General features: G+C 44.1%; 1 protein-coding gene and 1 non-coding gene across 2 annotated transcripts in view; one reads left to right on the top strand and one right to left on the bottom strand.

The window, feature by feature from the left end:
• Positions 1 to 22,654, bottom strand: part of efcab6 (EF-hand calcium binding domain 6) — a 128,301-nt gene that overhangs the window by 90,288 nt on the left and 15,359 nt on the right. The window contains exons 9-14 of the mRNA XM_041215642.1: positions 18,767 to 18,791; positions 12,752 to 12,900; positions 10,809 to 10,919; positions 8,587 to 8,676; positions 1,705 to 1,825; positions 1,293 to 1,463 (exon numbers count right to left, since the gene is read on the bottom strand). Of these exons, the coding sequence (XP_041071576.1) occupies positions 1,293 to 1,463; positions 1,705 to 1,825; positions 8,587 to 8,676; positions 10,809 to 10,919; positions 12,752 to 12,900; positions 18,767 to 18,791 (667 nt within the window). The remainder of the gene's footprint in view (positions 1 to 1,292; positions 1,464 to 1,704; positions 1,826 to 8,586; positions 8,677 to 10,808; positions 10,920 to 12,751; positions 12,901 to 18,766; positions 18,792 to 22,654) is intronic.
• Positions 11,547 to 11,655, top strand: LOC121293458. The gene has a single exon (XR_005946536.1). It is a non-coding gene; the product is annotated as a U6 spliceosomal RNA (small nuclear RNA).

Raw genomic sequence — 22,654 nt, 5'->3', positions numbered from 1 at the left:
ATACTGGAGCTTAGAGGGTTAAATTAAGAAGACTGATCGTATAAACCTGGCATATGTTTCCTTGAGTATAGAAGATTGAGGGTGATCAGTAATATTTCCATGGAGGACTAGCAGTTTGAAGTACATTATAAATGACTGGACCATCATGCTTCAGAATTGCTTTGAATTACTTAAGGTTTGCTCTGTTTAGAAGATTAACCCAAAACCCTCAAATGTAGTACAGTCATTACTTATTCCCTGTGTTTCACTTTGGAGTGAGTTACCATTTTAATAGCCCAACATTTGCAGAATTTTTGATGGAAAATTGTCAGCGGTTCATATTATTTTCCCTCAGAATCTGACTGCAATTTCAGGATTAGCAGAAGCACAGAATAGCATGGAAATCCTGAAGTTGTGATCTGTCATTCATTGCTCTGCTACAGGCATGCTGCCAGTCAGTGAAATAAATTGATCTGGTGAGAACTTGTCCCTTTTTGGCTCTCAAATCAATGTTAGATATCCCATAAAAAGTTAGGCTTTGTTCAAGGAGGTATAACTTTTAACAGATATCTGAGTGACAAATACTGCTGAACAAGTGATTTGGTCCTGATAAAACAATTTTATATTGTGGATGTTAAGTACCTGCATTAAAATTAATTTCTAGATTTTTTTAACGTGGACTTCTGTTTAATGCTTGTTCATGATGTTGCAGCTTCTACCTTAACCACCTATGCATGCCCCAGTTTTATTTTGTTCTTTACAAAATTTTTAAAGAGTGATTTGATAAGGTGTTTTTCATTTCCTGGTTAGCTGTCCATGAGAATTCTTTAAGGTGATTGGCTGTTTGGACAACTTGATGACATCACTGTAGCTCGATGATGGGAATTCCCATTAAACAATACTACAATCAATTGCATGTCGAGAGTGATAAAGTTCTTGCCACAGGGATTACTAGACATCCCAGCACAGCTTTCTTCGAGATCAGTGGTAAGTGCTCTTGCTTTGCCGCTGACTGCAAAATCTGGGCCACTGTTTCATTGCTTGTGGTGTAATATGCCCTGCAACATTCTTGCCTTAGGGCAGGCATGATGAATATTTCTGCAAATTAGAAATGAAGCAAGAGATCTTTGAAACCTCCTCAAATTAGCTTCTATTGTAATCCTCCATTCTCACTGGCATATCCACCAAAAAACTTTATACAGTTCCACCACCTCTTTCCACAAGTCAGAGATAAGCATCCACTGCCCTCCCCCCGTTCTCCACACATTATTGGCCATTTAGTTCAAGATAAAAGAATGGTATGTTTACTATACCTTTCCTTCATCAGCTTCAATCAAATCCAAGATCTGATTATAGTAGACAATGCCACTGTGCTCTGGATCCAGCAACATCATAAGATCCTTGATCTGTTTATCAGTTAGTCGTAAAGGGACATTCTGCAGAATTCGACGCAGTTCTTGTCTAGTGATTACACCTTTAAGATCCTGAGGTAAAACATAAATTTTCTTTACTGCAAATGCATTGAGCATTAAACAATAGTTTGAGATAAGCAACAATGCCAGTCTCCAAGACCCAGATTCCTTACATAATACACACTAAAGTACACCCCTAAAATAAGTTCAGATTTTCTGTTAGAAGATATAATTGTAATTCTGAAAACATTGAAATTTATTCTGATTCCAGATAGCAATGGTCATTAAGTGCAAGCAAAGAATACTAACTTACATCATCATATATTATGAATACCTCCTTTATTGCAGGGCATCTCTCTTGGAAATATTTTTGCAGTTTCTGGAGAATGTCTCTCCTCTTGCTGTTCCCAATTAATCTTCCAACAGGATCCGCACTGTGATGGGATAAATGACAGTGTTTGAATAGATTTAAATTTATGTTGAAGATTAAAGCTTGACCCAGTTGCACTATTGCCCAATTTAGAGATTATGAACTCAAGCCCTACTTCAGGACAACAGAATATAATTCAGACGGACAATCGAGCAATATAAAAGACTGCTGTATTATTGAATATTTTGCCTTTCAGGTGAGACATTTAACCCATCTTAAGTTTCTGGTGGTTTAGATGAGCATTAAAGTTGCAATACCTCACCAACGTTCTTTCCAAAAACAAATTCAGAAAACACTGGGTGGAATCTTAACAGACCTGCACACAGCTGGCAGGATGATAACAGTTTGGGAACTCCTATGTTCTGTGAGCAGCTCTTTTAATTCAGCTATGGCATTAACAATCAATTTCCAGATTGGTAATTTAACCCCCTTGAGATAGAGCCATTAACCATTTTGATTGTTTTTTTCACCAGTCTATTAACTTTAAACATTTGTGTATTTGGACTCCCAAATCTTTTTGCTCTTCTACAGTGCATACTTTCTCATCATTAGAAAATACTCCGATTTAACGTTCTTAAGTCCAAAATGATGACCTCATACTTGCCGACATTAAACTTGATTGGCATTGTTTTGCCCAATTTTTTTCTGTTTATGTCTTTTTGAAACTTTCCGATCCCATTTGCACTATTTAGCATCCCTCCTAATTTAGTGCCATCAGCAAACTTGAACACATAATTCACTATTCCTTTACCAAGTCATTAATAAATATGGGGATAAATTGAGGCCCCAGAACAGATCACTTGGGAACACTATTTGCCAACCTGAATACACACCACTCTCGGAGTCCTACTTTGCAACCAATTTCCAATCCAGATTAAAAAACTACCTCCAATTCTTTGCACTTCAATTTTTGCCAGTATTCTTTTGTGTGGAACCTTATTAAGTGTTTTCCAGAAGTCCATATAGATAACATTCGTAGCCACTCCTTTGTCTTCATTTCGTTGCTATTCATATAAATTTACTGGGCACAAAATCTTGTCATGTTTGACCACATAGCACACTTTGCATTTCAAATTATTTCATTATGAAATGCTTTGAGGCATATTTCAGAGGCACTCGCCCAATGGAATATTGCGATCGCACACGGTGACGTCGGGAAGCCCGCCTGACATCACTGCGTGTCACTTTACCACACGCCAATGGGAAACTTCTGGCTAGTGTGTTTATGAGACTCGCTGTGTCTGGCTTGCCTGGTCCCTACAGTAGAGGGTGAAGGTCAATGCACGCCTGAACAGAACATCTGTAACTTGCTTGATACAAGTGTGGACAGTTAATTGGGAGACACCACAAAGATCACCCACCGACCCCTGGAAGGGCCAGAGGCATAGAAGTTGAGGGCACTTGTGACCTTCAGAGCCACTAGCCTTGTGGTGTATAAAATCAGTTTGATCATTTTCAGAACACTCGTGTCTCATAAACACACTGGCCAGAATTTTCCCATTGGCGTATGGTAAAATGACATGCGCTGATGTCAGGCGGGCTTCCCGACGTCACCGTGCGCCATCGCAATATTCCATTGGGCGGGTGCGCAACGATATCCAATTCAATGATGTCTTGCCTGCCCGTTGCCCGTGCGATCTTGAGGTGGGCGCACAGGTGCAACGGGCAGGCAGGAAGGACACATTTGTATAAACCTCATCCACGGGCAGAATAAGAGGGCTCAGTGGGGTCGTGAGTGTGCAATAGACCGTGCACATGTGGCCATCAAGGCACCAGCAGTTGAGTCCGGTGCCTTCATCAACAGGAAGGGCTTCCATTCGGTGACCATGCAGATAGTGGGTGATCACAGGATGCTGATTCTACAAGTCCTTGCAAGGTACCCAGGCAGCTCCCACAACACTTACATCCTCAGACACTCCCAGATGCCAGGGCCCTTCAGTGCTCCAGCCCGGCTTGATGGATGACTGCTGGGTGACAAGGGCTAGCCCCTCAGAAGGTAGCTCATGACGCCTCTCTGCTATCCAAGAACAGAAGCTGAACGCTGGTACAATAGGAGCCACAAGGGCTGTGGTGGAGAGAGCCATTGGTCTTCTCTAGATGCGCTTCTGATACCTGGATCGTTCAGGGGGTGCACTCCAATACCCCCCAGATCGTGTGTCGCTGATAGTGGTTGCATGCTGCACCCTCCACAATCTTGCACTGGAAAGGGAGGATGCTGTGAATGATGAAGATGTAGACGCAGTGGCTGAGGCTGCACACGATGAGTCCAGCAGTGAGTCCGAGGATGAGCATGCACAGGGAAATGCTGAGGGGGTAGATGCTGAGCTAGGCATGCTCCAGGGAGGCAGGGACACCCAGGAGGCTTTAATCCAATGAACCTTCAGTTAGCACACCACTTATGGACCTCCAGGACAAGTCTGGACTGCAGGCTCGATACTCAATTCCTGAGTGCAAAATCTGCCTGGATAAGAACATTAATTAAGGGCCCTGTTAATAAAGCTGAATATCCCACAAATCACTCATAACATTATTGGAAACCATTTACCTGCAAATGAAAAGAGGCACCCTCAGCCATGGTGACATGCCTGAATTTAATATTACAACCAAAGGAACTTAAGAAAACAAAATGACAAAGGTGTTAAAAATCACACCAATTCATAAAGACCTCATTGCGGGCCAACACAAAGGCGCCAGTGATAAATCTGTGATGTGCCTAAGGTGCCTTATGTTTACATTTTCGGGTGCTACATCTTGCTGGGAGTGGCATCTGAGACTGCCTGCTCACTCTGCTGTCCTGTTGACCTCGATGACCTTGGCAGTCGTCCTCTGGCCCGTGGAGCCTGTGCTGGCCCCGCCTGGGAAGGAGTGGCAAGTTCCACAGCTGGCATCTCCCCAGTCGTCGCAGCCTCACCAGATACAACGGTCACTGGCAGAGGGGTGGAGGAGCTGCCGCCCACATCCGGAGCACCCTGAGAGGAGCCCTCAGACATGACAGGCAGCTGTTGCACTGGTGTGAGGTCGTTTCAGACCTCCCTGCTCATCGTGGATGGATGGGCACCGAGCTGGGAAACTTGGTGCCCAGACCATCTCCAAAACTGGCACTGACCAGCTGAGGTCAATGCCGATGTGAGGGCTTGCTGGTCTGATTGCACCCCCAGGAAGCCCTGATTGGTCTCCTGGAGGAGCCTTTCCATGAGAGTCGCCACTCTATCCATGGAGGAGGCATAGTGCTCAGCTACCAGGCTCATTGCTTCAGCTATGGTCCGCGCAGACTCCTCCACCGTGGACACCAAGCCAAGCATAGTCTCATGTATCTCCCCCAGATGCTCCCACACATCCGGCCGCATTTCCTGCACTTGCTGCATGGCAGACAACTCCAGAGGCACATCATCAGGCACCGACTGACCATGTGCCTGGTCCTTGCAGTCCTCTGACTGCTGGCGCCATGGGCACTCTCTGTCTCTGCCAGCTCCTCCAGCGAGTGTGAAGTGCCCTCACCGCTGTTCCCCGGAACACTAGCCAATGCTCTAATTCCCACCGAGGTGCTAGTATCTGTGCTGGTGCCTGCTTGGCAGAAATGGTCTGACGCTGGTAAGTCCGTGATTTCAGGGTCCTCAGGTGTGAGAGGGGGCCTCTGCTGCTCCTCCTCCTGGCCCTGCTCTGCTGATGCTGAAAGGAAGAACAAGGACATTGGATCAGTTAACGTGGAGACAATGTCAATGTGCATCCCTGTCCCCCGGATCATTATGCACTCATCCTTCCATAAGCAATGGTCAAGCCATGTTGCAAACTTCAATCACTGAACATTCAGCACTGCCATGGCTGTTGAGAGAACAATGGTGACCTCACTGCTGGACATACATATGTGACACCCTAGCCTCACCGACACTGGTGGATCTGGGCATGTGGAGCCTCTCCAAATCTAGGGCCTCCTGCTTGAAGCGGCTGAGAATCACCAACTGGGCCGGCCCTCCACCAGTCCTCACCTGCTCTGCGGCATTATGTGCATTCGTCTCCTGAAAAGGAGAGAAGAGCATTGATTATTGTTACTTGCACCTGGAATCTCTTCACCGACGGCCCACCCCAACCAGAGTGGGACATTGCAGGGCTCCAGTACTTCCTCACCCCGCTGCTGCTGAACAATCACACAAAAATGTTAGGCCTGTCCTATCCCCCTACCCCCTTGGCCAAATGCTGCCTACATCATATTAGGCACCACATGGTCTAACCTTCCAAAGCAAGGAGGCGCTAGCATGTGGAGCACAGAGGGCAGCAGATCGATTGATGCCACGCCAACTTGAAACTCCCCTCCCAGCATGTTATCGCCCTGACTTTGACATGTCCTGGAGTTCCAGCACTGCACCTAGATGCAGCTCCTCCAGGTTGCCCCCAAAACAGTAATGTGGGTCTCAGTGTACCATATGTTGTGGGTGTAGAATCCATCTCTTCACCACCGTATCAGGGTGATCTCGGCATGGGTAATATCTGCTGGCCCATGACATGCTGTCAATGATTAAATGCAGTCACTACACTCAGGCTTGCGGGGGTGGGGGAGTGCCAGGGGGGAAAGCTTACCTGCTGGGTTAAGTGACCAGTGCCAACATAGTACTCACCCTTCCCGAGCACAACAGATCATTGAAGCGCTTGTGACACTACATCCAGGTGCGACGCACCACGTTGTGGGAGCTCACGATCTTCGCCACCTCCTCCCAGGCACGTTTGGTCATGTGGGTGGGCCTCCTCCTCCCATCCTGGGATATGAACACCTCTTGCCATGCTGCCACGTCCTCGAGGAGAGCAGCAAGGCAATCATCAGAGAAATGAGGGGCACAGTGGCCCCCTGCCCTACCCTCCTGCCTGACCTGCTCACCAGCAGCGCTCTGGGGAGCCCTTCCACTGACCATAATTCACAGCCTTTGAAAGGCTGCAGCAGCTTTTTAAAACAGGCCGCTGAGTCACCAAGGGACCCAGCAGTTATTGTAGTCCCGTCGCCGCCCGCCCACTCCTGCTGTCCTCAGGAGCCATGATTCACGCTGGGCGGGCCTTAATTAGCCCACCCACATAAAATGGTCCATGCCCACCCGACAGGCAGAAAATTTCACACTAAGTGTGAAATATAAAATGAATTTGGAATTAAATAAGATTGTTGAAGAATGCTTGTTAAGTTGAGAGAATTGGGGCTGGAGGATCTTTTTGTTAGTTTCATTTAAGGGGCATAAAAGCATTGAAGGCAAAAATGGCTGCAGATTTTGCTGGCCTTGGCTAAAACCAAAACATACAAAGGTTACTGTTTGCGCCCAGTTGGAGAGAAATTACGCCTCTAATAGGTACATATAAGCAAACGAATTAGCAGGAATAGGCCACTTGGACTCTCGAGCCTGCTCCATCATTCAATAAGATCATGGCTGATCTGATTGTAACCTCAACTCCACATTCCTGCCTAACCCCAATAATCTTTCATCCCTTTGTGCTTATCAAGAATCTATCTACCATTGCCTTAAAAATATTCAAAGACTCTTTTGAGGAAAAGAGTTTCCAAAGACTCATGACCCCCTGAGAGTAAATAATTTTCCTCGTCTCTATCTTAAATGCGTGGCTCCTTATTTTTAAACAGTGACCCCGTTTCTAGATTTTACCACAAGGGGAAACATCTTTCCAGGTCCATCCCGCCAAGACCTCTCAGGATCTTATATATTTCAATCAAGTGGCCGCTTTCTCTTCTAAACGCCAGTGGATACAAGCCTAGCCTGTCCAAACTTTCCTCATAGGGTAACCCATCCATTCCAGCTATTAGCCTAGTAAATCTTCTCTGAACTGCTTCCAACGCATTTACAAAGCTCCTTAAAAAAGACTAATACCGTACGCAGTATGCCAGATGTGGTCTCACCAATGCCCTGTGAACTGAAGCATAACTTCTCCACTTTTGTATTAAATTCCCCTCACAATAAATTATAACATTCTATTAGCTTTCCTAATTACGTGCTGTACCTGCATACTAACCTTTTGTGATTTATGTACGATTACACCCAGATCACTCTGTACCTCAGGGCTCTGCAATCTCCCACCATTTAGATAATATGCTTTTTTATTCTTCCTGCCAAAATTCACATTTTCCCACATTATACTCCATTTGCCAGACCTTTGCCCACTCACTTAACCTATCTATATCCCTTAGTAGCCTCCTTCTGTCCTTTTCACAATTTACTTTCCTACCTATCTTTGTGTCATCAGCAAATTTTGCAACCATACCTTCGGTACTCTCTCTTCTTTAGCAGGCTTTGGAGCCATTATTGCTATTGCCCTAAACGTACTCCCTCTTTCACCAAGGAATGACAGACAGGCTCTAAGAAGAACCTTGCATGCCGTTGTGGGGAAGGGCCAACTACTGGTGCTTCTGTTGGAAGGGAACCCATGTTATGGCAGGAAGGTAGCAGTAGGCAACAGCAGCCTATTTTTCTGCTATTTCCACAGCTTTCCTAACCAGCATGTCTTTCAATTTTTTCCTTCTTTCTCACTGCTTAGATCCACTTCCCTCCCTTCCCCTTCCTAACTAGGTATTTCTGATTTTCACTATCATATACCAATCAAATTGCCCAAAACCTCTCTCTTCGCATTTTCAATTTTCTTCCCAATCACCAAAAACGTCTTAAAATAACATTCCAGCAAAATGTAAAATCAAATTCTCCGAAACAGAGTGACCTTAATTTACTACATTTCTAAAATAAAAATGAATCAAAAAAATATTTTAAAAAATCACAAACTTACTGAAACTTCATTACATAATCTTCTGATTTTTTACAAGCAGCTGGCTTTGGAGTATCCTCAATACCAGGCACAATCTCATCCTGCAAACATCTAGACAAATTTTTGTTAAGTTTGTTCAGTGTGCCAACTCTACAGGCTGGATTTTATGGCCGCAAATTTGGCAGGGCAACATCACCCCCCAAAGCGAATGATAAATAGAGCGTGATGATGTCAGGTCAGCAATACAACATGATCATACCAGTCTCTGAAATTATGGAAGGTGAGTGGGCACAGAAATCAGAAGCCCACTTGTCATTTTGAAATTACTAACTAACAAACTATTGAGTTTGTTAACAACCCAATCATCTGCAATTTCTGTTGCCTGCTGCATATTTTGGATGTTAGACATGAAAAAGTTTGGGAGTGTTTTACAACAGCTATGATGAGCTAAAAGAAGGGCGGAAGGAAAGATTTGCCACCAGGACCATGACTGAATGTAGCAGTAGACACTGCTGGTGAAGGTGGCACCATCTGCATGTTTTTTACACTTGTACTTTTTAAGCTTTTTTGAGTCTTCAATAAAAAGTAAAGACAGACTTGGGGAGCAGGGGTCCTTTAAATTTTTAGCTGGGACTGACTTCCTGCTCATGGCATAACCCCTCTACTGCATAATATCCCAGCCTATACTTCTGACTGGATGCAGAGCCCCTTTGCACCTCTAATTGGTCACCTTCCCACATAGAGCCACTAACTGGTCATCTGACATTGGATTTGATGAGCTGAGATGGCAGGAGTGGGAGCAAGTGGACCATTCAGTTTCCATTTCGCCTCTCTCACCCTACTGAAAAACAAAATCCAGCCCTATAATTCCCAGAAGTCACCACAGCTTTATTTTTCCAAGGAGCTTGCCATTCTGCTCCCAGTATGAACTGGAGGCTGCCTGTCGGAATTTATTTGTCCTCCTCCTGATCCCAGAACCATAATAACCTGGGAAATCCCAAACAAGATTACCTTGAACTTTCCCTTCTCAATTTTGCTTTTTGTAGCATGTTCTCCCTCCCATAGTTTCCCTGCAGAGATAAATGATGTAGGAAATGATGAGGAAGATGTTGCAGAAAGAAATAGAAAAAGCAGTTTAAAAAAATAAGGGCAGAAAAAGGAAACAAATAAAGAGCAGAAAAGGAGTAGAATGCACATGTGCATGAATCTGTCTCTGCTGAACAAACTCCCAACATTACCAATTTCAGCAGAACTGTGGCCCAGGAAATGAAGTGAAATAGAGAAAGATGCCCTGGTTGGGGCTGTGGAAGGAGAGAGATTTTCTAGAAGGAGTGGAAAGGGAGGTGGAAACCAAGGACAGAATTTTCTGAAGCAGATGGAGGCGGGAACTGAGGCAGGCGGGCACATAATTTCATGCTGCTGGTCAACATGCTGGTTTGCCAGTACCATCTTGCCCCCAAAACATTTTTGAGAAGGTTGGGCCAGGGGGCTACCCAGTCACAAGAGGCAGGTAGCCAATTGAGGTAATTAAGGGGATTTAACTGCACCAACTGGAATTTTCCCCAAACAGCAGGTGAAGCATGGTCAGTTAAACAAGGGGGCCTCCAGATGGGAGGGGAGGGAACACATTTCATCCACTAGGGGCATTGTTACACCTATCATGGTCCTCGGACCATGGCTGAGGCTGTTTGCCATTCAGCAGAAAGCTTCCATCATCATAGCCAGGCAGCTGTGGCCTTTTTTAAATTAAATTTTTTTCCCTGGCCTTCAGAGAGCACCTCCATTGTGAGATGCCCTCTTTCTCCCTCTGCAGGCCTCAGATGATGGGGCTGCCGATTTTTCATCACTGGACGGCCTCCTATTGGCTTTTCAGAGCCCACCTACCATCCTTAATTGGATGACAAATGCACCCTCTGGCCATTAATTAGCCTATCCACCAAAAATTAATGTGGATTACTGCTCCCAACACATCATTGGCTGGGGACCAGCATTTGGCCCCGATGTTGGGGTCGCAACTCAAAATGGGAAATCCTGCCCAAGAAATCGACCAGTATATATAAGTTCTAGTCCAGTGGAAAAATGGTCAGACTGTTGTCAAACGCAACCAGAAATTCAAATATACTAGGTGTTGGGTTGAATCAAAGCTATTAAATTGTGCGACAAGCTAGTTTTACTGACCATTACAGGGAAAACAGCATACCACAAATCGTCAATAATCTTACTGTCCTGAAGGATAAACTTACTTGTGGTTTTGCTGCTTTGGTATTGCCCAGCTATTCTCCATTGCTGTTGATTCTGTGAGGCTGAGTAAAAATGGTTTCCATGCTATTTTGCCAGTAGTATTAATATTGAACCTGAACCAGAAGACAAAATGAATAACAATGTATGGAAATCTGGAATTAAAGCTCACTAAAATTGTTGGTTCTACAGATCATGTAAATTAGGCCCTTTAAGGATTTTACCTCACCCACTGTGTGCAAACATATTTCATTTATTATTGAATCAGATTTTTAGTAAGTAATTATTCAGGAGCGACATGATGCAGCTGTATGTAATTGATGGGCATTGCCACTCTGGCTGCCTGTTTCTCATCCACAGCTATGTCCAGGCCTGGTTGTCCCTGGGGAGGGAGCTTGCAGTGTCTGCCAGCATGCTCGAGGCTTTTCATGACCGGTGGGCACCAAAGTCTTCTTGAAGTACCATTGCTACAACCAATCCTATTCCCCCAAATGCCATTTTAACTGGAAGCTGGAATCTTGTTCAATAAGAGCAAGAATGCAAATATGTTCAAAAGCATAAGGTGCCTTCAAGATAAAATAACATAGTGGAATCAAAGCTGTTAAATTGTAAGACAAGCTCATTTTACTGACCCACTTCCTACCATCAGAACAACATTTTCATTTAGTTACGTAAACAATTAAGTTAATTTAAATTAATCAGTTTAATTTAGTTAATTATTTGTGCACCTTTAAAAGGCTTAAGTGCTCGCTTCGGCAGCACATATACTAAAAAATTGGAACGATACAGAGAAGATTAGCATGGCCCCTGCGCAAGGATGACACGCAAATTCGTGAAGCGTTTCATATTTTAAAAGGCTTAATTCAGTAAACTGAATTATAATGAATGACATATGTCTTCTAGACTGATGGATGAAAATACATTGCCTGCTAACTGCAAGCGCCATTGTGCAATCTATCAATCTAGTTTCTGGTGGGCTGTACCCAGGAACAAAAATGAGAGGCCTGTATTTAACTCAGGCCATGTGAAGCAAAACAAGCGGCAAACCCACATGGTGATGTCAGTGTGAGGCAAAGATCATTTTAAACACCTAGGCATTATCAGTATCCTGGAGCCTGATTGGGAGCAGGCTTTGGGAAATAGCAAGCTGTCGTCAAAGATCCAAAGGAATAGTCTCAAATATGAAGGGAGGTGGGAGCGGAGGAAGCAGATGACCTGTCATGATCAGTTGCACTATCCATGCTGCTACAATGGCGAAAATCATGTAGCAGTAACTCAAGGCAGACTACAGATTGAATCAGGGACCTTCCTAGTCTCTGTAACTCAATTATCTAGAACCCCAGCCATCTAATCCATCAGGGGAATTGATCCTTGTTGTAGCTACTCTCCAGCTCACTGACTAACACTATGTCAATATCAAAAAGGGCATTTGCTATTTTATGATTCTTCCAGCTCAGATGATTAATTTGAATAAATAACTGTTGGATGACTAATGGTTGTTGATGGTGGGCACCTTATTTTGAAAAGCAAAAATTGATGGGTAGAACAATTTAGTTTACAAGGTGAAAACTAAGATTGAAAATGTACACAATTCATAGAATATTAGGTCAAGTGGGATGAAAACCAATGCTATAAATGGCTAGTGTGAACATATAGCCATCCAGAGTGTGGTCATTGAAGATATGACATTTGGACTGATTCTGCCTTCTATGTTTCCAGGTAGAACATTCTTATCAGAACTGATGTAACTGATATCCATTAGAGATTTCAGCTTCTGGTTTGGCTTTATTAATGTCATCATTGTTCCTCAACGTTTAACAGTAATGTTATTGCAAAAATACAAAATACATTAATAAATACCAAGAGCAAAAAAGCAGCTTAGAATCCTCAAACAATATATCTGAAATTAATCATAACACTATTTATAGCATGTTCCCTATTCTCTCACCTATCCATCAGGCCATCAAAGATTTCATTGCTCATAGGGAATACAAAATTGTTGAAAACTGATTTGAGGTCTCCCACTGAGACTAAACCACTTTTCGTCACATCAAAAGCCGAAAACGCCTGCAACAAATTGTGATAGTTGGCTCGTACCTGAGAACAGAAAAGGAGCATGCTGCTAACTCTATTTACTTTTTTTTTTAAATATCATCATACAATATGAAAAATTACATTTAAACTTGGAAATCAGTGGGGAGGGAACCTAACCATATAAGAAGTAAGAGCAGGAGTATACCTTACAGCCCCTCAAACCTGTTCCATCATTCAATAAGATCATGGTTGATCTTTGATCTCAATTTCACTTTATTGCCTATCTCCGAACATCTATCAGCCTTAAATATACCCAACAATTGAGTATCCATAGCCCTCTGAGGCAGAAAATTCCAGACCCACAATGCTCTGAGGTAACTCTCTGACTTAAACAGTTAGTTCTTTATCCTGAGAACATGTCCCTCCACCCCCTACCTTCTAAATTCCCCATTTGGGGGCAACAACATCTCAGCATCTACCCTGTCAAGCCCCCTCAGAATCCTATAATTCTCAATGAGATCACCTCTCATTTTTCTAAATTCCAGAGAATATTGGTCTAATCTGCTCAAGCTCTCATCATAGGACAACCCTCTCATCCCAGGGATCAATCTAGTGAGTTTGCTGGACTTGCATAACTTGGTTTTTACCATGTTTGAAGTTTCTATCTGCAGCTTTTTGTGGAAATTGGACATGGAACAGTCACTGATAATTATATAAAACAATGAAGTAATTTGCTTTTATCTGGATCATCTTGGTAGCAAAACCTCAGCTAGGGTGGAAGGTCAATAGCTCACCAAGTTGATCAGAAAACAAAACTCACAGTGACATGAATGCGAGGCAGCAGATATAAAGAAGGATCCTTGCAATGTGGAGTGTTTAGAAAATTATCTGGGGAGAGCAATTACTCTTTAACAGCTTTTAATTAAAGTTTTACACAACATCAACTATTACATTTTATATGGTATTTCGCCAACTGCCCATGTGCAGGAGAGCAATAAAGAATCACATCAAACAGATAGTCTGATTTCTTCCCATCCTCTCTTTGAATTGTCTCCCATCTTTCCTGAAGATGACTCTTACTGGGGTACAGTTTTCCCTTGTGTCGTTAATCCTCTAGCACCTTGACATCTCTGGGTACTTTTCACACATGAACTTGCTCATCAAGTATTAGCAAGCTATCGAGCTTGGAGCATCACAAAGCTTCATTGATAAGGCACCCGCAAATACATACTTTTTAATAAAGCCACATTTTGATGCCATAATCATTAAATGTGAATGTTCCATTGACCATAGATACTGACATACTACAGACCGGGAAACTAGAAATAAATTTCCCTCACACAGAAAACATAGCCAGTCTTGCTGCACAGAGTGTGAAGCCAGGAGTTTGACGAGTCAGGGAGTTTTAAGGGTTAATTTCTCTCTAAAGTCTAGTTTTTATTTTAATTTAGCAATTAGCCAATAATTATTTGTTTAAATTAAGGGGTAAGTTAAGCTTATTCCAGTTTTAAACAGGGATACAAGCTATCTGAGAGCAGCCAAAGCTAGTTAATTAGGTAGCTAGTTTAAACAGGTTTCAAAGCTTTAGAAGAGCTTGACTCATTGGCCTGAATCTTGCATTCCAGGGTCAGGTGTGCGCCCAACCCAAACACATATAAAATTGCGTGAAATGTCATCGGGTGTGTGTCTTGACGTCGTCGTGCACACATGCAATATTGAGGTTAGCGGGCGCATGCCGGAGCCGGAGCAGCGCCCGCCGAAAATTAAAGGTCAATTAAGGTCATTTAAAAGCCTGATGAGAGTGATTTTTCATTGCCCGTGCGATTTTTAGCTCATCGCACGGGCAAAACAGGAGGGCGGAAATCACGTTTTAATCATTTCCTCATGGGCGGGATAAAAGGCCCCCGGAGCAGCAGCACTTTCTCTGTGATTGCCAGTTTGCTGCTGTGTGTGTACAGAGATGCCCCAGAGTTTCTTTGCATCTCGTTTGATTTTCAAGCCTGTCTTTCAGCATCTCAGGTCCTCATCTTCCCTGAGAGGTTCCCCTGAGTATTGCAGCACGGCGCTCTTTCATTTTCAAAGCATTGGTCCTCTGCACCCTATCTAATGAGGATAGTGTATTCTGCTGGTGGAACCCCTTCTGAAGAGGAAGAGAGGGGCAGGAGGGAGAGGAGGCAAGGTAAGCACAGACAGCCTTCCAGGAGCAAGCCTTTACAAGGAGAGGCATGGGCTCAGTTGGTGCAGTGCCAGCAGGAAGGCCAAGGTGGGAGGGCACGCCGAAGACGCCACAACCCAGCAGCTGGAGTGTTCGGGCAGTGCTCCATACCTCCAGATGTCCAAGGTCCAGTGCTGCAGGAAGCTCTGCCTCTCCAGGAACACAGCGACAGCAATATGTCACATGGTAGGTCTGAAGATCGCCTCCAACTTTGTGCCCATGCCGGTGGCTTTGAAGGTCACAGTGGCCCTCAACTTCTATGCCTCCGGTTCTTTTCAGGGCTCAGTGGGGGATCTGTGTGGCGTTTCTCCATCAGCTGCACACAGTTGCATCAAGCTTGTGACTGATGCCATCTTTAGACACATCTGCACATTCTCCACTTTGAACAGACGAGGTGAGCCAGGTGGAGATAGCACAAAGCTTCGTTGCGATGGCTGGGTTCCCTCACGTCCACACTCATATTGTGCTCACCTTGCCCTCAATTTGCACTCACATGGCCATCAAGGCGCCAGCTGATGAACAGGGAGCTTTCGTAAATAGAAAGGAGTTTCACTCAATGTAGGTTCAGATTGTCTGTAACCACAGGACACAGGTTCTCCAAGTTTGTGCCCGTTACCCTGGGAGCTCACATGGTGCTTATGTTTTGCTGCACTGAAAGGTACCAAGGCTGTTCGTGACTCCTGCACGAGTTGACGTATGGCTCCTGGGTGACAAGGATTATCACTTGAAGAGGTGGCTGACGATCCCATTCCATCACCCAAGAAGTGATGCCAAGGAGAGATACAACAGGAATCATGCCTCCCCAAGTGCGGGGTTAGAGAGGACCATTGGGCTGCTGAAGATGCACTTCAGATGCCTGGACCGATCAGGGAAGCATTATAGTATCCTCCAGAGCGTGTCTTCCTCGTAGTCTTTGCATGCTGCACCCTGCACAACCTGGCTCTGGCAAGGCAGGGGGCCCACTGGAGGCTGAGGAAAGTGAGGCAGCTCCACAGGCCATGGAAGATGACTCATGATGGCTCAGGGGAAGAGCCTGGGGAGGTGCAGGGTGAGGACCTTGAGGCTTAGGACAGGAACCTTCATGGAGGCAGGAACACCAGGGATGCTTTGATTCAGCGAACCTCAGCTAGGTATCCAAGGCATCGATGCTTTGTCAAGCCAATGGCACTGCCTCCTTTGCCAACCATCAATAAATGAGAACCCAACCCAGTACACCAGCGCCACACAATGCCATACTTTTACAAGCCCATACTTTTACAAGCCCGTGCTGCATCTGGCACCTATTCAAAACATCCAGCCAACTCAGCCCGTTTAAGTCAAATAAATGTTTATGTTACTTCACATGAACAAACAAAGACAAATAAAGTGTCCATCCCTAAAACAAACGTCAAAATAAATTACACAAATAATCACATGCAACACACCTCTGTTGTGCTCAAGGTGCCTTGAACTTACATCTGCGGGTGCTGCATTTTGGTGCCCCCCACCTCACTGTCAGTGGGATTGGAGGCAGTCTGCTAACTCTACAGTCCTAGTGGTCCTGATGACCTTGGCAGTCATCCTCTGGCCACTGAGCCTGAGCAGGCTCCACCTGGGAGGGTGCGTCCGGCCTCACGGCTGGGCACAGCTCAATCGCTGCAGCATCAGATGCGGCGGCCACTGGTAGAGGGGCGGAGGAGCTGGTGCCCTCATCAAAGCACCCTGAGAGAAGCCCACATAGATGATAGGCAGTTCATCTGCCAACGTGAGGTATTTTTGTACCTCCCTGCTCACCACTGATGGACGGGCACCTAGCAAAGAGACTAGGTGCCTCATCCATCTCTCACACTGACCATGACCTCCTGAGATCACTGCTTGTGAGAGGGCTTGCAGGTCTGAGTGCAACCCTAGGAACCCCTGAGTCACTCCTGAAGCTGTCTCTTCTTGACAGTCGTCAATGTCTCCATGGTGGAGCTTATGTGCTCAGTGTTAAGGGTCAATGCAGAACCCATGCTCTGCATGGACTCCTCCATGACAGAGACCATGGCACACAGACCCTTATGGATCTCTGCCAGATCTCCCCGCGCATCCCGCTGGACATACAGCATAAGACCATAGGACCATAAGACATAGAAGCAGAGGTAGGCTATTTGGCCCATCGCATCTGCTCCACCATTCAATGAGATCCTGGCTGATCTGATAATCCTCAATTCCACTTTCCTGCCTTTTCCCCATAACCCTTGATTCCCTGATTAAAAATTTGTCTATCTCAGCCTTGAATATACTTAATGACCCAGCCCCTACAGCCCACTGCAGTAAAGAATTCCACACATTGATTACCCTCTGAGAGAAGAAATTCCTCCTCATCTTTGTTTCAAATGGGTGGCCCCTTACTCTGAGATTATGCCCTCTTGTCCTAGACCATCCCAAAAAGGGAAACAACCCCCAGCATTTACCCTGTCAAGCCCCCTAAGAATCTTATGTGTTTCAATATGGTCGCCTCTCATTCTTCTAAATTCCAATGAGTACAGGCCCAACCTACTCAACTTCTCCTCATAAGAAAATCCCTCTATACCTGGGGTCAACCTAGTGAACCTTCTCTGGACTGCCTCCAATGCCAGTATTTCTTTCCTTAGATCATGGGACCAAAATTGTTCACAGTATTCTAGGTGTGATCTGTCACCTGATGTGGCACATCTCGCCCTGCAATGCACTGAGGCCAGTCGTGCTGACATCCCAGCCTTGGCAGGGCAGGTTTCAGTGCCAGTTCGCATACACACTCTTAGACCCCTGAACATTCCAAGCAATGGGCACCTGACTAAAGTTCTCTACACAGGTCCATGCCATTTCTGCACTTACTCGTTGACCGCAGAAGATCATTGGACCTTTTGCAGCACTGAAGTCACCTGCGGCACACCACATCATGCCCATTGACCTGGGCAACGACTTCTGTCCAGGCATTCTTAGTCAGGTGGGGCGGCATTCTCTTGCCGTCCCTGGGCATTAAGATATGCCACCTAGCACTGACATCCTTGACCTGCACTCCCAGGCACTCATCTGAGAAAGGGTGGGGGGAGCGCAGAATGCCCACCTGACTTGCCCTTCCACCGTCCATGACCACCAGGTCTGAGGCCATGTTTGCATGCCAGGGCTCTTCTTGGATTGCTTCAAAACAGTTCTCTCAGCCTCCCCCATAACTCCTAGCAGCCTATAGGGAGCTGCCTGCTCCATTTTTGAATACCCAACTGGGTCCCCATTGGACCCGACGTCGACATGTTCCCAGCCCCGCACACGGAAAACACATCCGGCCATCACGTTTCACACTGGGCGGACCTCAAAGGGTGAACTTGGCTAGGAGAGTGTTTTACATCCACTTCTGGGTGCACAGACTTCAGGCGAGGGTAGAATTCAAGCCATTATTGTTTTTCAGAAAGTATTAATGCAGGGGTTTCTGAGTGCTGCTTGAGTACAGAGAGTGTGAAGCCAGGAGTTAGGTGAAGAGTGGAACGATAAAATTATAAAGAAAAATAAATTTAACTAACACAATAAAGATGGCAGGATGGCTGATATATCATGGCTGCAGAGCATGGGAGCTCCTGGATGCCACTATAATCTACGGCAACAACATGTGTGGTAAGTGTCTGTTGCTTGAAGAGCTTCAGCTCTCAGTTGATGAGCTGGAGGCCGAGCTGCAGATGTTTGATGCATCAGGGAGCGGGAAAGTTACCTGGGCACTTTGTTCCAGAAGGCAATCACACCCCTTATGTTAATGTCATTTGATTTGGTCAGTGGTCAGGGACAGGAGGGAGACAGGCAGATAAGGGAGTTGAGAAGGTGAGAGTTGAGGAGCCTCAGCCCTTGCAATTGAACAACAAGTTTGAGGATCTTGCAGCTTGTATGGACAAGAGCAAGGACTGTAGTGTGGATGACCAGACTGGCGATGGCACCATGGTACAAAAAGCCATTCAAGTGGGGGAGTTAAAAGAAATGTAATGGCAATAGGGCACAGTATAATCAGGGAGATAGAGACTGTTCTTTGCAGCTGAGAGCGAGAATCCAGAATACCATGTTACCTACCTAGTGCCAGGGTTCGGGACACCCGTTCAGGGCTGGAGAGAAACTTGAAGTGGAATGGGGAGAACCCAGCTGTTGTGGTCCATGTAGGTTTCCAACAACATAGGTAAGACTAAGAAAGACATTCTACATAGAGAGTATGAGGGACTAGGCACTGATTAAAAAGCAGAACATCAAAGGTAATAATGTCTGAACCTGAGCTGCCTGCAAATTGTCATAGGACAAATAAGATTAGAAAGATGAATGTGCGGCTCAAAGACTGGTTTGGGAGAAATGGGTTCCTGTTGGTGGGGCACTGGCATCAGTACTGGGGAAAGTGGGGACTGTACCGTTGGAACGGACTTCACCTGAACCGTGTTGCCAGTGTTCTTGTGAGCACGGGTCGTGTAGGGAAAGATTGCGTAAATTAAAGGGAAATGACAAGGCAATAGATCAAGGTAGCAATAAATGTAATAATAATCAAGGTATGGCAGGAAGGGACAGTGATTGCAGACTTAAGAGTATATCAACAGATAAGGCCATAGTTTACAAAAAACAGTAAAAAAACTGAATTATAGGTTCAGTATCTGAATGCCCACAATATTCGCAATATAGCAGATAAATTGTCAGCTCAAATAGAAATTCATATGTATGACCCAATAGCCTTTACAGAGACATGGCTACAAGCTAGGGCCTGAATATCCAAGGGTACATAACATTCGGGAAGGACAAAAAGGTGGTGGGCTAACTCTATTAATTAAACAGGCATTAGTACTATAGGTGAGAGATGACCTTAGCTCTAAAGAACACGACATAGTATCAGTTTGGGTGGAACTAAGGAACAGCAAGGGGGCAGAAAACATTGGTAGAAGTTGTTTATAGGCTACCAAACAGCAGTGGTAATGTAAATCACAGTAAAAATCAGGAAATTAGAGGTGTATGTAACAAGGGTAATACAGTAACCATGGGGGATTTCAATCTACATATGGACTGGGTAAACCTAATTAATGCCTAATTTTGTGGAGGATGAACTCTTGGAATGTTTGCAAGATGGTTTTCTACAGCAGTATATTGAGGAACCAACTAGGGAATGGGTTGTTTTAGATCTGGTATTGTGCAATGAAAAAGGGCTAATTAATAATCATGTTGTAAAGGAGCCTTTAGGAAAGAGTGACCATAATATGATGGAATTTTACATTAAGATTGAAAGTTTGATGTAGTTCAATCAGGGACAAGGGTCTTAAATCTAAACAATGGAAACTATGGAGGTCTAAAGGGCAAATTGGCTATGGTAGACTGGGAAACTACATTAAAAGGTACAATGTTGACAGACAATGGCTAACAGTTAAAGAACTAATACGTAGATAACAACAAAAATACATTCCTTTAAGGCACAAAAAGTCAACAAGGAAAGTGTTCCAACCATGGCTAATGAAAGAAATCAATAGAGCCAAGGAAGAGGTGTATAAAGTTGCCAAAAAATATTACGCCTGAGAATTAGGAGCATTTTAGAATTCTAAAGGAGGACTTAGAAAAAGATTAAGAAAGGAAAAATAGGACATGAGTGTAAACTAACAACAAACATAAAAACGGACTGTAAAAGCTTCCACAGATATGTAAAAAGGAAATGACTAGCAAAAACAAATGTGGGTCAATTACTAGCAGAGTCAGGAGAATTTACAATGGGGAATAAGGAAATGGCAGAGAAACTAAACAAATACTTTGTGTCTGTCTTCACAGAGGAAAATACTAAAAACCTCCCAGAAATAATGGAGAATCAAAGGACTAGTGTAAACAAGGAACTGCAAGATATTAATATTAATTTAAAAAAGTAAGAGAGAAATAAATGGGACTTAAAGTAGATAAATTCCCTGGACCTGACGATCTACATCCTAGAGTGTTGAAAGAGGTGGTTGCAGAGATAGTAGATGCATTGGTGATCATCTTTCAAAATTCTATGGACTCTACAATGGTTCCTGCAGATTGGAAGGTTGCAAATGTAACCCCACTATTTAAAAAAGGATGGAGAGAGAAAACGAGGAACTACATACCTATTAGCCTGATGACAGTAATAGGGAAAATGCTAGAATCTATAATAAAGGATGTGATAACAGCGCACTTAGAAAATAATGGTAGGATTGGGCAGAGTCAAAATGGGTTTTAAAAACGGAAATCATCTTTAACAAACTTGGAGTTTTTTTAAGGATGTAACTAGCAGAATAGATAAAAGGAAACCAGTGGATGTGGTATAATTGAATTTTCACAAAGCTTTTGATGAGGTCCCAAATAAGAGGTTAGTAAACAAAATTAGAGCACAAGAGACTAGGGAGAATATATTGGCATGGATTGAGAACTGGTCAATGGGTAGAAAATAGAGCAGGAATAAATGGGTCGTTTTCAGGTTGGCAGGCTGTGACTAGTGGGGTATTGCAAGGATCAGTTCTTAGGTCCCAGCTATTCAGAATCTATATCAATGATTTGGATATGGGGATTAAATGTAATATTTCCAAGTGTGTATATAACACAAAACTAGGTGGAAGTGTGAGTTATGAGGAGGATGCAAAGACACTTCAAGAGGATTTGGAGAAGCTAAGCAAGTGGGCAAAAGTTTGGCAGATGGAATACAGTGTGGAGAGATGTGACGTTATCCACTTTGGTAGTTAAAAAGAGAAAAGCAATGTATTTCTTAAATGAGAGAGGCTGGGAAGTATTGAACTTCAAAAAGACTTGGGTGTCCTTGTTCATGAGTCACTGAAAGCTAACACGCAAGTACAGCAAGCAATTAAGAAGGCAAATTGTATGTTGGCCTTTATTACAAGAGAATTTGAGTATAGAGTAGAGGAGTCTTACTGCACTTATATACAGCGTTGGTGAGGCAGCACCTGGAGTATTATGTGCAGTTCTGGTCTCTTTACCTAGGGAAAGTTATTCTTGCCATAGGTGGAGTGCAACAAAACTTCACTAAATTAATTCTTGAGTTGGAAGGATTGTCCTATGAGGAAAGATTAAATAGAATTTTATTCTCTGGAGTTTAGAAGAATGAGAGGTGATCTCATTCAAACATACAAAATTTTTACAGGGCCTGACTGGGTAGATGCAAGAAGGATGTTTCCCCTGGCTGGGAGGTCCTGAACCAGGAGCATCAGAATAAGGAGCAGGCCATTTAGGGCTGAGGTGTGGCGGAGTTTCTTCACTCAGAGGGTGGTGAATCTTTGGGATTCTCTGCCCCAGAGGCTCAGCTGTTGAGTATGTTCAAGACTAAAAACATCAAGAGATGTGGGTATAGTGCAGGAAAATAGTGTTGAAGTAGAAGATCAGCCATGATCTCACTGAATGGCAGAGTGGGCTCGAAGGGCTCCTATTTCTTATGTTCTTATCAATTTTTTTCAGATAGTCTTTGCTTCTATTTTCAAACACACTAAATAACACCATTTGTATTGTGAATTATAATTTTCTTTGGGTTTTCACACAACTCATCATGACTCCTACTCTTCCTGGGTCTTCACTCCAGAGCAGTGATATTCTCCCTTGTAAATTGGAACAATATATGCTAGAAATATCATTACCAGT

Source organism: Carcharodon carcharias, chromosome 21, assembly GCF_017639515.1.
Source record: "Carcharodon carcharias isolate sCarCar2 chromosome 21, sCarCar2.pri, whole genome shotgun sequence".
NCBI lineage: Eukaryota > Metazoa > Chordata > Chondrichthyes > Lamniformes > Lamnidae > Carcharodon > Carcharodon carcharias.
This window is presented reverse-complemented; position numbering and strand designations above follow the sequence as displayed.